This window comes from Grampus griseus (assembly GCF_964374135.1).
Source record: "Grampus griseus genome assembly, chromosome: 1".
Taxonomy (NCBI): domain Eukaryota; kingdom Metazoa; phylum Chordata; class Mammalia; order Artiodactyla; family Delphinidae; genus Grampus; species Grampus griseus.
The window spans coordinates 162062282-162077019 of NC_139017.1; the positions used below are offsets into that span (position 1 = coordinate 162062282).

Genomic DNA, 14738 nt, shown 5'->3' on the forward strand with positions numbered 1-14738 from the left:
TCTGATCAGCCCCCTTAAATCTATAAACCTAAAAATTGTATAAAATCTTATAAATCTTAAACCTATACTCTTGCCAGAGTGGTCTGCCCAAAACTAAAATCTTACTTTTTACTTTTATAATTCTGAATTGTTTGAATTTTTAAAAGTTAAGTCTGTGTTAACTTTTGCATTTTAAAAAGTGTTTTTAAAATAAGAGTATAAATGTTAGCTATGTATTTATCTCTGCTCTTCCTCACTATGGAATTATTTAAGTTCCTTGGCCTGGCATTCAAGACTTTAAGACCTGCCTTTCTTTTCAGCTTCATTTTCTGTAATCTGTCTTCTCCCATTTTACAGTCTTTTTAAGGGATTCTTTTAAAATTAAAAAGGGAAAAAAAGAAGGAAGAAAAACTGAATTACCAACTACTTGTAGCTTCTGAGACAGACCATATTCTCTCGTACTTCGACGTGGTGGCTTTGTTGTTCCCACTGCCTGGAGAGCCCTTGCCATCCTTGTAGCTGATCTTCAAGGCCCACCCAGCTCAGGGATCTCCTCCTCCAGGTTGGACTGAGTACCCCTCTGAGATCCTATTACATGCCTGTATTATTACCCGCCACATTATATTGAAATTTATCTCCTATATTAAATTGAAAGTTCTTTGGAGGCAGAAATCATGTGTTGTTTGTCCTTGAACCCCAGTGTCTATCTTGTATAGTACCTGGCACCCAGTAGGAGCTCAGTAAATACTTGCTGAATGATTCATGCATGTACTCTTTCCATGCTTCCATGCTGTTGGTGCACAGAGAATACAGGGAAGGAAGGAATATTTCCTATGGGGAATGGGAACATAACGGGAATAGGGAGAGTCAAGGAAAGCTTCACAGAAGAGGTTACATTTGAATCGAGCCTTGAAAGATGACTAGGATTTCATCTAGCAGAGAGGGGTGCAGGAATGGGCTCATATGTGCTTCAGGCTCATGACCTTGGCCTCATGTATTATATTCTAGCCGGAAGTGCTTGGTCTAATAGGGAAAGTCTGATTATGGAATGAATAAAGCACAAAACTAAGATTTCACAGCCATGAATTGCTCCCTGATAGCATATCCAGGATTCTCATTTTCCCTCAGTGCAGTGAGATTGGCATTTCACATATTAGGTTGCCGTATCTTAGGAAATGTGGGCACAGCCAGCCAGCCAGCACTTCTGAATCAGTATCCTGACCACCTAGGAAAAGGGAACCCCTTCTTGGGTCATTAAGATTTGTTATGGGACTTCCCTGGTGGTCCAGTGGCTAAGACTCCACACTCCCAAGGCAGGGGGCCCAGGTTCTATCCCTGGTCAGGGAACTAGATCCCACATGTTGCAACTAAAGATTCCACATGCCACAACTAAAAAAAGATCCCGCATGCCACAAGACCCAGCGCAGCCAAATAAAATAAATAAATAAAATTTTAAAAGATATGTTATGATATTGGGTTTTCTGAGTACAGTGGGTCCATGCCATTGGGGGGCTCCAAGACTCCCACTCAAATTCAAACGAGCAGCTTCATATTTTTAAAAATCAGTTTTACTTGTTCCATTTCCACATAAGATTTCATTTGAAAAACTACTGCTAAGAGAAAAAAAAAAAAGTTGAAGACTGCTTCTGGAATCTTGCAAAATGGGGTAGATGTCTATTATGAATGTCCTGATGTGATAGTGGATCTATCTTGGTAATCTGAATAAGTGAAATTATTAATTACTAATTAATTAATAAGTGAAATTATCGCCTGCCGATGCAGGGAATGTGGGTTCAATCCCTGGTCCGGGAAGATCCCACATTCCACAGAGCAGCTAAGCCCGTGCACCACAACTACTGAGCCTGCACTCTAGAGACTGCAAGCCACAACTACTGAGCCCGTGTGCCACAGTTACTGAAGCCCGCATGCCTAGAGCCCGTGCTCTGCAACAAGAGAAGCCACCACAATGAGAAGCCCGTGCACCGCAACGAAGAGTAGCCCACCTGCTCACTGCAACTAGAGAAAGGCCGCGTGCAGCAAATGAAGACCCAACGCGGCCAAAAAAAACACAAGTCATCTGATATGGTTGAGCAATATAAGGAGGAGTCTCATTATAACAATTTACAGGGACTTCCCTGGTGGCGCAGTGGTTAAGAATCCGCCTGCCAGTGCAGGGGACACAGGTTCGAGCCCCGGTCCGGGAAGATCCCACATGCCACGGAGCAACTAAGCCTGTGCACCACAACTACTGAGCCTGCACTATAGAACCCACGAGCCACAACTACTGAAGCCTGTGTGCCTGGAGCCTGGGCTCTGCAACAAGAGAATCCACCGCAATGTAGAGGCCCGTGCACTGCACTGCAACGAAGAATAGCCCCCACTTGCCGCAACTAGAGAAAACCTGCGTGCAGCAACGAAGACCCAACACAGCCAAAAATAAATTAATTAATTAATTTAGAAAAAGAGTTTACATTTTTGGCTTGTTTAATCCTGTGACAACTTGGTGAGATAGATACAGTTGTCCCCATTTCATAGATGAGGAAACTGAGGCTGGGAGAATTTGACTTGCTGAAAAGTACACAGGTGTAGGTAGAAAGAACTGAGACTTAAATTCAGACTTTCTGGTTTGAAGTCTACTGCTTCTTCCATGTATCATCTTGAAGTTCTAAGTATACCTAGGGCCTGACATGACGTAACGTGACAGTGGGGAAGCCTTCACTCCACCTCACTCCCCCTTCAAATAGCATTCTCAGTGTTACCATTTTATATGGTGGGGTTCTTTGTATGATTTCATCTTAAACCATTGTGCCACACTGATTTCTACTCCCACTATCACTGCTCCCTTCACTGAGGAGCAGGAAATCCTGTGTACTCTCGCGGTGACCTAAGGGTAAATTGACTTGGGGTTTTCTTTTCCTCCAGAACCGCTGGATGGTTAACATATATTTTTGAGCCTGGTTTATTTTCTATGCTTAATGTGTGTTTCTCTGTTATATAGTCTTCTGATCACAGTTATTCGTTACCTAGGCAAGCATGATACAGTATGGTTTTTGGTTTGGGGTTTTTTTTTTTGAGATATGGTTGATTTACAATATTATGTAACTGTCAGGTGTACAACATAGTGGTTCAAAATTTTTAAAGGTTATTCACCATTTATAGTTATTATAAAATATTGGCTCTATTCTCTATGCTGTACAATGTATCCTTGTAGCCTGTTTATTTTATACACAGTAGTTTGTACCTCTTAATCCCCTACCCTGTCTTACCCCCCTCCCCCCTTCCCTCTCCCCACTGGTAACCCCTAGTTTGTTCTCTGTATCTGTGAGTCAGTACAGTATGGTTCTTATACGACTTAGCCATATTATCAGGGATCAGATTGGATTCTCAACCTGCCCTGTAGAAGTGCAGCTTGTTAGCCAATTTCAGTCCTTTGAGCTCAGGAGCTTCCCATGGTTGTTTAGATCACAGAACCATTCAGTATGCAAAGACTTGCTTCTTCCTTGATTAGAAACTCTTTATTGACTAAATTTACCAGCAATTCAAAATATGCTGTTGATTGGTCTTATCCTTACCTTCCAGGTTGCATTGAGTGAGCTGCATTTCACCCTGAAGGTGCAGTTTTGGCCTTTTGATCTAATTTTTTCCCCTCAAGTATGGACTAAGAATAAATGTAGTTTAGAAACTGAAGTAAGAGCCTACTTTAAATAGTTCTCAAAGAAATGATCTTTTGGTTGGGCACAGTAACTTATGCCTGCCTTCACCTTGCAAGTAACAAACTCAGATGGTGTATTTATTCGTATGCACCACTTTTCATTCTAGCAAGAATGTGCTTTGTGGCTTGGAATGACAATATGGAGGTAGTGTCAGATTGCTTTTATGTTTCTTTGGCTGCAAATTCTCCTTGCATTCCAGGGTTGAAAGTACGGAACTCTTTTCTTTTTCTAAAAAACAAGACATTGTGGAATGAGACCACTGGTATGTTGTTTTTCAGGGAGAGCTTGAATGTTTCAGCTTTCCACTTGTTCCCTGAGATGTAGATTTGAAGGATTATAACCTAAAGCAAAGACTTTCAAAGTTGTAGGTCATAAAACATAAAATAACCTTTTCACCTCTTAGAAGAAGTTATGTCTCTATTATGAGTTGTTAGTAAGTTCAGGGCCCCTCAAAGATACCACATCTCATCATGGTTGTTCAGCGTACTTTTGGGGCTCCACTAAGGATGTGATTTCTTATTTTTCATGTTAATTGTAAACACATAGAAGGTCCTTCTAACTCCCAATCTGTTTTCCAGAAGCACTTTTACAAGGTGCTTTTACAGAGCAGCAAAGGGCTAAGGGCTATAGGCAAATGTATAGACATACTCTCCACTCTTCTAGGATTAGTTTTTTGGATAACACCTTTTGATTTTATTCATCCTGTTTTGAGTTCCATGTCAGTTCATTTTGCCAAGAAGACTCTGTTAGCTATAGAGCACGTGCAGGCTGCCCAGGCTCTGGAGGGTATGTCTCTGTCTCCAGGAGCAAGCTCTGCACGTAGCCTGAACCATCTTAGAGGGGTGGGTGGGTGTGTTTGGGAGGTGGGAAATACAGTCTTTAGTAGCCAGTTTTTCTGACCATGTATGTCACTTTTAGGCACTAGTGACTTGGTTTCTTTGCTCTCTCAGGTAAATATGCCGAGGACATTTTTGGAGAGCTCTTCACTCAGGCAAATACTTTTGCCTCTCGAGTAAGCTCCCTTGCTGAGAGGGTCGACCGCCTACAAGTTAAAGTCACTCAGCTGGATCCCAAGGAAGAAGAAGGTAAGGAAGCTGAGCTCAGCATTTGCAGGCTCTGCTGAGCAGTTGCTTAGGATTTTTTTTTTCCTGATTTATAAAAAAGTGAGGGGAGAAATCACAGAGACCTATGGAGTTCTGCTTTGAAACGACACAAGCCTGGGTGATGTAAAGAAACCTTTTAATCTCTACCACACCTCCACACACTCCCTTTCTCCCATTCCCCCAATCCCCTCTTTCTCAAATTCCCCTTCCCCCCAGTCATATTTTGCTACCATAAAAGTACTTGGAAGATTCATTCCTCCTAAGGAGGGGCCTGCTAGATCTGGCCACATAGTAAACCTTTGTGTTGCCTCATTTTGTTCAGTCATGAAATGGCTGGGCTGCTGACAGCCTTGTGGGGCTTCCCCAGAGGGGGAGAAAAAAAAAAAAAAACCTGGCTGCAGACAGCCGCAGCCAAGAAATGCAGCAGCTGAGGCCTCTCCGACTGGTGTGACTCAGTGTTTGCTCAAATAGCCTGTCATCCATTTTCTAATGCCTTCCATCTTCTTTCAGTGTCACTACAAGGAATCAACACCCGAAAGGCCTTCAGAAGCTCTACCGTTCAAGACCAGAAGCTTTTTGACAGAAACTCTCTCCCCATACCTGTCTTGGAAACATACAACACCTGTGATACTCCTCCACCTCTCAACAATCTGACCCCTTACAGGTAACCTGGCTAGCTTCTACCTTTTTCAGCCTGTGGTTAACAACACTAGATTGTCTTTTTATTTAAAGATGTTGTTTACATCAGAGGATTGTATCAAAAAGCATACTACTACCCCAGAGTTGCTTGTGGCAGCAGAAGCTAACGTTTACCATATAAACAGTTGCCACTTATTATTGTTTGGTTTCTTAAACTCATAGTGAATATAATATATATTGAAAGTTTGCTATAGCATTGCATGCTGCAGAGTTTACTTTGGTACAAGCCAGGTCCATCTTGGATTCCATCCAAGGAATTTAGTTATTATAGAACCAAAAGGACTTTGTTACAAGGCAGTCCTATAGCATGCATCCCAGGGGCAACATTCTAGCAAGGCTCCCACTTACTCTGAAACCACTAGATTACCAGATGTTTGGGCGTGTTAGTGGGGCCAGCCTTGTGGACTGGCTGCTCTGGGCCCTGAGGGTCCTTCCAGAGCTTAAGGAGTAATTGGCATTCTTCCAAATGAGTGTCGTTCACTTCGTTTTGAACATCCTTTCATCATTCCCCTCTGAAAGGACCTACAGTGCTGTGGCTGGACTTGAAAAAGGTAGTCTTATAGACAACTTAAAGCCCCTCCCCTCTAGTAGTCTCTAGTGTTATCGTGCAAAAAATTTCCAAGCAGGGGCAGAAAGCGAATATTTATCTTGCTCGCATCCATAACTATCTTTGGAACAGGTAAAAGTAATTACAGATAGCTGGAGGCAGATGTCTTCTGTGAGACATGGGTGTACTGCAAAGTAGAATATGTGTGTGAAATTCAAGGACGCCCACCTGATCCACAGAGCCAGAATAGGAGCATGGTCGCTTCTCACACAGATACAGAGGAAGTACATGGCATCTATCCTATTATTATTACTGTGTGAAATTACGTTTGCCCCTTGGCTCTCAAAGGGGCCAGCTAACATAGCAGGGCATAGATTTGACTCTCTAGCCTGCATCATTTAGCCTAGTTGGATCTGGGCAGAGGGGTTGTAGGGCAGGAAAAGACTACACACCTGATAATATTGAAGAGACTATGGTAAGACAAGTTTATTTTTCAGTTAATGTAGGGTATTTTCCTTTTTAACATTCTCCTCTCAGTTTTCTGGATTTAGCCTAACAGAAAAGAGTGGTGGTGTGGCTAACTCAGAACAAGATTTAAGATAAAAATCATTAGTGCATGATTAGGAAATGGTTTCTGTGTGTTGTGATAGGCTTGGAGGTTAGGAAAGAATTACCTTTCCAGTTCTTTTTAGTTCAGAGTAGTGTTAAAATAAATATCCACCCCTAAGTGCATGCTTTCTGGAGAATGGGAGAGACTCAGCCACGCCGAAGTGCAGGATTCCAACCAGGGTCATCGAGTCTGGTAGATGCCTCTACATCGACACTCAGTAGCTCACTCTACCTCTTTCACAGCCACTAAGAGATGGTAATGAAATCTTGTGGTCATAAAACAGCTGGCCGTCTTTTCTCACTGGGGCCCCCTTGTGGCTGGGCGGTGGGGGTGGATGCTGAGCTCTTCCGGAAGGAAGCAAGTAGGTGGAATGCTGTGGTTGTCTGTATTTACAGAAGAATACAGCTGCACACATATACACATTCATGTGTGTATGTGCATACATGTGTACACACGTGAACCTGCACATGTGTGCACAGGTTTTGGGTGGGTAGAAAGCCACTAATGCTTCCTACAGAGACCTGGGCAATTGATGGTGGTAGGGGAACCAGTGACAGAAATCCCATCTAATGTGCCAAGATATCAGAATGTCCTCAGGGAGGTGTCTGCGGCCATGGAGATCATTAGCCATAATCAGGATCCCTGCTGCTATAGCCCATTCTTGCCCTGACCATGCAAATTCCTCTACCAGGAATTGAAAGTAAGGCTAAGGTTCTTAAAAAGCCAGATAAGTAAAGAGGTGCCGTGCCATTCAGGGGCTTTGGAACGCTGGTATGGGAGAGGAAATATGCAGTCGATTTGAATGACTTCTTGATTCCTCAGTGTAAAAACTGCTAACTGGTAGGTGTTTGGAATATTGGATTTGGTTGGGAGCTCATCTGTCTTCTGACAGCTACTTGTCTTCATTTCTGTCCAAGGGACGATGGGAAAGAGGCACTCAAATTCTACACAGACCCTTCGTACTTCTTTGATCTTTGGAAGGAGAAGATGCTGCAGGACACCAAGGATATCATGAAAGAGAAGAGAAAGCATAGGGTGAGGGGAAAGGGGCCTCTGTTCTACACATCAGTAGGCACGACTGTGGAGGGGGGATAAAAAGGAAGCCAGTCTTATGTTAAGTAATCATTCCGAGTGGCTGCTTGCGTGGATGTCAGGTGAGACTCTTAAAAAAAAATGTGTCCACTCCAAGCACAACCAAGATGAAAGTATAAATCACACCAAAAATGTGTTTGTTCCTCCCGGTGCTATTAACAATTGAGTATATTCAGGCTGAGTTTTAGAAATTGACTTTTCTATTCACCATTTATTTCTCTTGCAATTTGCACCTGACTCTGCTGGACACTCAAGCTAGGCTAGTTCCCTTCCCTGCCAGTTTTGCAGCTCATTTCTCAGAGATCAGCACAAGGCTCTACAGTGTTTGATTTGCAACAAGAGTGGTTTAACACCTTGACTACTGGTTGGGTGAGGCAGTGGTGGGGGCATAGGCCTGGTTTTGGTAGATGCTCCCCTCCCCTTAGGCTGCCAGTGATGTGTGTAAGCATATGACCTACCAGTTGCAACCTCACAATCCCATTAGCATGGCTGCCGGGAGGCCCAAGAGAGCGCCAGGGGCTAGTGCAGCTGCACAGGCTGAAGAATTCTTCATTGGTTGTTTTGGTTTGTTCTTTAACTATTTCCTTATATCTGTCCCAGATATCTACCGCTATCATTATTTCTCTTCTCTCTTGACTGACCTTTGCGGCATAACAAATAATAAATAGCTGTTTACTAACTGCCTAACAATTGGAGCTGCTGAAAAACATGAATGAATTACCCAAAGAGGTAGTGGGTAGAGGTGTTTGAGTATGGGATTGAGGAAATGTGTTTGAGCCCAGGAGGTGGTTTGGATTAGATGGCCTCTAGGTCACTCTAAACCCAGCAATTCTGTAAATTCTATAGTTACTGTATGTTGTCTAGGCAAATCTTCTCTTGGGTATATATCCATGAAGCTGGGTGGAATTTTAATGAAGAACTTTGGGAAATGTTTATTAAGGCTTTTCTGTTTCTTTTCATTGTAGAAAGAGAAGAAGGATAATCCAAATCGAGGAAATGTAAACCCACGTAAAATCAAGACACGTAAGGAAGAGTGGGAGAAAATGAAGATGGGTCAAGAATTTGTAGAATCCAAAGAAAAGCTGGGGCCTTCTGGGTAGGTGATGCTTCTCTCCTCTTGGTAGCATTCTTTGAAGGGGCTGGGCACCTGGGGGCAACAGTCTGACAGCTCTGGTGTGACACCTTTCATACCCCCTGAAGTCTTGCTGTGTGGCTTAAATCAATACCACTGTTAATCAGCTACTTTAAAGTGCCTCCATCTGGTGATTAAAATTTGCTAAAAAAATCAAGAGACTTGGCGACGAGAGTGGTCTGGAAAATAAAGCCTATGGCTTCTAGTGCCCTTGCTCTGCCAGACACTGGTATGTCTGAGGCACTCAAAGGAAAGACTAGAAAGGGAAGAAAAGTGGCTTTGGGAGGCCTTTGCCTCCAGAGCATTGATTTGAAGGTTGTGGCTAAAGAGCTGGGCATTTCGTGGGAGTGGGGAGGGCCAGGCAGAGAATTTGTGCACATCACCAAAGCAACTTTTCAGTCAGCCTTTGTCAGTCTTGGGAGAGAGGCTGGCCAAGGGACTGAAAGCAGACCTCAGAGACAGTGTGGGAAAGGTCGTGCGGCCAATATTGAGGCTATATATTTCCGTGAAGAAATGGTAGATGTCAGTCTGACCCCATTTCCCGACACCAAATCACACTAGAGGTTTAAAAGGAAAAAAATGGTTTTAAAGCTTTGTTGGATGCTTATCCTGGTGTCCGACCTGTGTGACATTCAAAGCCAAGTCACCACGATTGCTTGGCATAAATGTCGCCCTGGTTTTTCCCCTAAATACCTTGCATCCTGGCTGTCAGAGAACCATGCCAGCCCATGCCGGGTGTCTAGGAATGATAAAAGGAAAGAGTTGAGTTGTTCTTGCTTTTAGGAATAATTCTACCATGAAAATCTTGACTTTTAGAAATCTTGACACTTCTGACACTTGTTCTTCCTAGATTAAGAGATTTGTTTTAAAGAGTGATGAGGATGGTGAGAGGAAAAATGAGCCTTTCTTTCTACAGGGGAATCAGCCCTGAGGGTACCTCCATTATCTTCACCTCCCAATAAAAAGGGGCCATTTTGTTCTGTGGTCCCTCCTGTTCAGACAGGCCCTTGTTGTATGAAGGTTCAGTGACTCTAAGGGCAGAAGCATGTTCAGGATGCCGACCAACTGTGTGTGTGTGTGTGTGTGTGTGTGTGTGTGTGTGTGTGTATTGAGGTGGTGAAAATAAGGACTTTGGATCAGGCTGCATGGCTGCTCTACCTGGACATGCTTGTTGGTGAGCCTGTAAAGAGATATGCCAAGTCTATAGGGCTTCAGGCCTTGGGGATTTTCCACATCAGAGCATCATTTGACTCAGTTAGTTCCCTCCAACTCTGTTCTCCCTGGGGTCTGCTTTAGATGAGTTCCTTATAATCCAACAATGGTGGAAAGAAGCGGGAGGTGGAGCAGAACAGGCCACATTTTGTTAGCTGCTGCTTGGTATGTTCGTGCTTGTTTAGAAGTTGGTTGCTGTTCACCCAGAGCAAATTCACCCAAGGCCCAGTGCTATGAGGGACAGGTTTTCGTGAGGCAAGCCCTAGCACCCCACTTTAATCAGCAGCTCCTTTTGTTAGATAAGAGACCACGTCTAACTACCACACAGCAACTTGCATTTGTCCTCAGCTTGGTTTTGCAATCAGATGCCTCCTTGGCCTTTGAGCGCTCCAGAGGCTTGCCGACCTCAAAACCAGGCTGTGTGCCAGTCATGTGCTTGCAGCTCACTAGCCTTGGGGCTTGGCTTTGCCCTTTGCTGCAAGACAGACTTTGGGATTTGGGTCTGGGCTGCTCCTAACATTTGGGAGAGAATTTCAAAGAACTGCTGGGTTTGACAAGGCCAACATTGGGAAAGGAACAGCATGGTTTTGATAATCTGGGTTCAGTCCCATTTCTACAGACAATCCAACAGAAATATCTGGGAGAGGGTAGGGATAAATTGGGAGATTGGGTTGGACATATACACACTACTATGTTATAACTAATAAGGACCTACTGTATAGCACAGGGAACTCTACTCAGTACTCTGTAATGACCTATATGGGAAAAGAATCTAAAAAAGAGTGGATATATGTATATGTATAGCTGATTCACTTTGCTGTACACCTGAAACTAGCACAACATTGTAAATCAACTATACTCCAATAAAAATTCTTTTTAAATAAATAAATTACAACTACAGCAAGTGGGGGAAAAAACAAAAGAAATATCTGGGAGGTTTTTTTGTTTGTTTAAATTTATTTATTTATGGCCGCATTGGGTCTCTGTTGCTACGCGCAGGCTTTCTCTAGTTGGGGCGAGCGGGGGCTGCTCTTCGTTGCAGTGCGCATGCTTCTCATTGTGGTGGCTTCTCTTGCTGCGGAGCACGGGCTCTAGACGCACGGGCTTCAGTAGTTGTGGCACGCAGGCTCAGTAGTTGTGGCTCACGGGCTTAGTTGCTCCACAGCATGTGGGATCTTCCCGGACCAGGGCTCGAACCCGTGTCCCCTGCATTGGCAGGCAGATTCTTAACCCCTGCGCCACCAGGGAAGTCCTGGGAGATATTTAACAATAGAATATTTAGTCCTAAAATAAAACTTCAGTACAACAGAAACTATATGAGAAATATACTAATTTTATTTTCTCCCTAATAGCTTTTGTATCAAATGCATTTTTATGGGGTCTTTTAAGAAAACAAGAGAGTACCACTCAGACTTTAAATGACAGTTTTGGCATTGGGTTCATTGTCAGGTATCCACCCACCTTGGTGTACCAGAATGGCAGCGTTGGGTCTGTTGATAACGTGGATGCAAGCAACTACCCACCACCACCACAGTCAGACTCCACTTCTCCGCCTTCTCCTTCCTTCTCTGAGGACAGCTTGCCTCCCCCACCAGCAGAATTCAGGTAAATGGTGATACCTCTTCCATCTACTAGGGGTGGTTAAATGCTCAAGAACAAAGTAAGAGTTCTAAATCCAGGCCAGGACCACTAAAGTGACTCCAGACAAGTGTGTCTAGATAATAGAAATAATTAGTATTTATTAAGTGTTTGTAAAGTGCCAGGCATTATGCCAAACACTATATATGTTACTTAATCCCCACAAGAGTCCTCTTGAGATAGGTACCCATTTTACAGATGAGTAAACAGTGAAGCACAGAGAGGTCAATGAACTTACCTAAGATCTCACAGCCAGTAAGAGGCAGAGTCATGATTGGAAAGCAGGTCAGTCATGATTGGAAAGCAGGTCAGGCTTTCTTTCCAGAGCCTGTGTTCTTAACTACTAGCTACACCTGAGCAGATAGAAGTCACCAACTTATCTCTTGCTTTTTTTACTTGGCTCTGACTCAGCATGACATAAAGTGGTATAATCTCCTGCTGTACATAAAATATTGAACAGCCTCCTTCCCAGTTATCTAGGAACGTAGAAGATAGTCACCCTTTTCTCCTGTCACCTCTGGTCCATTTCACCGTGGATAAAATCTCCAGAAAGAAGGAAACAAAAGAAAAAGAGATGAAACTTAGAATCTGACCATTTTGGTATTTGTCAGTGTCCCTGGCAGAGGTATATAGAGGAAGAGTTAGCAAGTAATGGCTGAAAGAGGAAGGGATCTGAGGAGTGTTAGATTTCAGTGTTTCCTCATAGTTACTTTTCTTTCTGATGCCTGACAAGTGAGAGCTTTGAAAAGTATGCTTGTCTCCTTGGACACTGTTTAATCAGAGATTGGGTATGTTGAAGACCCCTCAGATGGAGACCTAAAGCAGTGCTGTCACCCCCACCGCCCGCCCCATTCTTGGCGCTTGAAACCACTAATCCCAAGTCTCCTTCTGCCTCCCAAATCACTTCCTGCTTGTTGCCATGTTGGATGCAGCTAAGGCTCGAAGGTCTGTGGAAAATTCCAAGATGGATGCTTTTCTAAGGAGTAGCTATTAGTGTAGGGCAGATAAAAAGGTGGAAAAAGAATCCCTGCAGTCTCACACATGGCCTGAGACCTTGCAGCCTCAGTCAAGTAGGCCTGACCCAGGAGAGGTGCACCTTAATTCTCTCTCAACCCGGGTCAAGTCTGGCAGCACATTCATTTCCCGTCTCTGCTGATCCTCAGGCCCTCGTTCTGTCTCAAGTTTTTCCACATGAGCACTGAAGGTACATTCACCTAAATCTGTACCCCGCTCAGGTTCGGTCAGCTTGGCTTGGATTTCCTGCCCTCATAAGATCTGGTGAATGTTAATAGCCTGTGGAGCAGAGCCTGTGGGTAGTGGTGTTTGAATTTTTATTCCAGTTCTTTCTTGCGTGCCTTCTTAGTCCTGGCTCCAAGATTGAACTGACCCTTCTTCTTAGAAGGGTGCCTTCCCTTGGAGAGCTGAAAAGTTTGAGGGGGACCTAAGAGAGGATCTAGGCCAGCCCTTACCTGTTGGAAAAATCCTAAGTCCACTTTTTTCAGGTAGTTTTTCTCAATTTCTGCTTATACTCCTCTGCTAATGGGATGCTCATTACCTTACAAGGGTGCCCATTCCATTGTTGGTCTGTTCTGACCATCCCCAGGTTCTTCTTTCTATTTGAGGCAAAATGAATTGATACTGTCAACCAAAATGAACCTAGGCTTATAGATAAACTTAACTAAAAGTGGAGGTTTGCATCCTGAGAGTGATGGTGGGTCTTTTTGCTTTGTCCTTTTAGCTACCCAGCAGACAGTATCCAAAGAGGGTCTGGCTTAGCTGGGCCCAAAAGATCCAGTGTGGTCAGCCCAAGCCATCCACCACCAGCTCCTCCTCTGGGCTCTCCGCCAGGCCCCAAACCTGGGTTTGCTCCACCACCTGCCCCTCCGCCTCCACCTCCGATGATGAGCACTCCACCCCCACCACCGCTTGGAGGATTTGGGTCTCCAGGGACGCCACCACCACCTTCACCCCCATCTTTCCCACCTCACCCCGATTTTGCTGCCCCTCCACCTCCTCCCCCACCGCCAGCAGCTGACTACTCACCTCTGCCACCACCTCCCTTGTCCCAACCAGCAGGAGGAGCACCTCCGCCTCCCCCGCCCCCCCCTCCTCCGGGGCCCCCTCCTCCCCCTTTCAGTGGTGCAGATGGCCAGCCTGCTGCACCTCCACCACTTTCTGACACCACCAAGCCCAAGTCCTCCTTGCCTCCTGTGAGCGATGCCCGCAGCGACTTGCTTTCAGCCATCCGTCAAGGTAAAATCCCAATGGTGGGTCCGGGATCATGAAGCCTTGTCTTTCTGCAGCTGGAAGACTGATTGGAGGGTGGACAAGGGGTTCTGCGACCTTCCAAGGGAATAGCTTTCGTTGGGTGGGGAGAGATTAAGACCTCAGATCAGCGTGAAGAAAGGCTTCACTCTAAAAATACAGAGGTTTATATTTCTTTCCACCTTGGTTTAAAGTAAAGATTTCTTATCGTGGGATCTTTGAACTCCTTGGAAATTTATGCTTTGTGTATGTTTGCATCCATTTTGTGCCCCAGAGAAAAACAAGAATCACTGTCTTAGAAGGTACTTCCTCAGCTGGACTCACACACTCCTTGTCCTCCACTTTTTTGCCTTTCATATCCTTCCTCCCTACTCTCCCCCACTTCCCACCCCCTTCCTTCTCCCCTTTTTCTCCTATCCCCTTCCCTTCCTTTCACCCTACCTTCCTCCCCTCCCTCATCATCATCTCACCATCATGGGGCATTTATTCTCTTTCTGTCAGAGGCCGGTTCTGGTCCCAAGGGACTGGAGTGGTTTCTTCTGTCTGATCCTCCAGGAACTGAAGGGTTGTCTAGTGGAGACAACCTAAGGCAGCTGAGCTTCATGAAAATCAATGACTTGGGCAGACTGAGTGCCCACTAGGTGGGGATTGGCAGCCACTCCCCACTCAGTCTTGGGAGAAGTACCATCCTCACCAGCCTGAGAAACTGGGAAGCGTGGAAACTGGGAAGAATGGCAGGCTCCTTTCA

The 14738-nt window shown here is 44.6% G+C and overlaps 1 protein-coding gene across 2 annotated transcripts in view; it reads left to right on the forward strand.

Moving 5' to 3' along the window:
* WASF2 (WASP family member 2) overlaps window positions 1-14738 on the forward strand; it is a 71163-nt gene that overhangs the window by 52188 nt on the left and 4237 nt on the right. For both annotated transcript variants that reach the window (XM_082652108.1, XM_082652109.1), the window contains exons 3-8: window positions 4643-4777; window positions 5306-5459; window positions 7569-7686; window positions 8709-8839; window positions 11537-11692; window positions 13464-13978. In XM_082652108.1, the coding sequence (XP_082508234.1) occupies window positions 4643-4777; window positions 5306-5459; window positions 7569-7686; window positions 8709-8839; window positions 11537-11692; window positions 13464-13978 (1209 nt within the window). The remainder of the gene's footprint in view (window positions 1-4642; window positions 4778-5305; window positions 5460-7568; window positions 7687-8708; window positions 8840-11536; window positions 11693-13463; window positions 13979-14738) is intronic.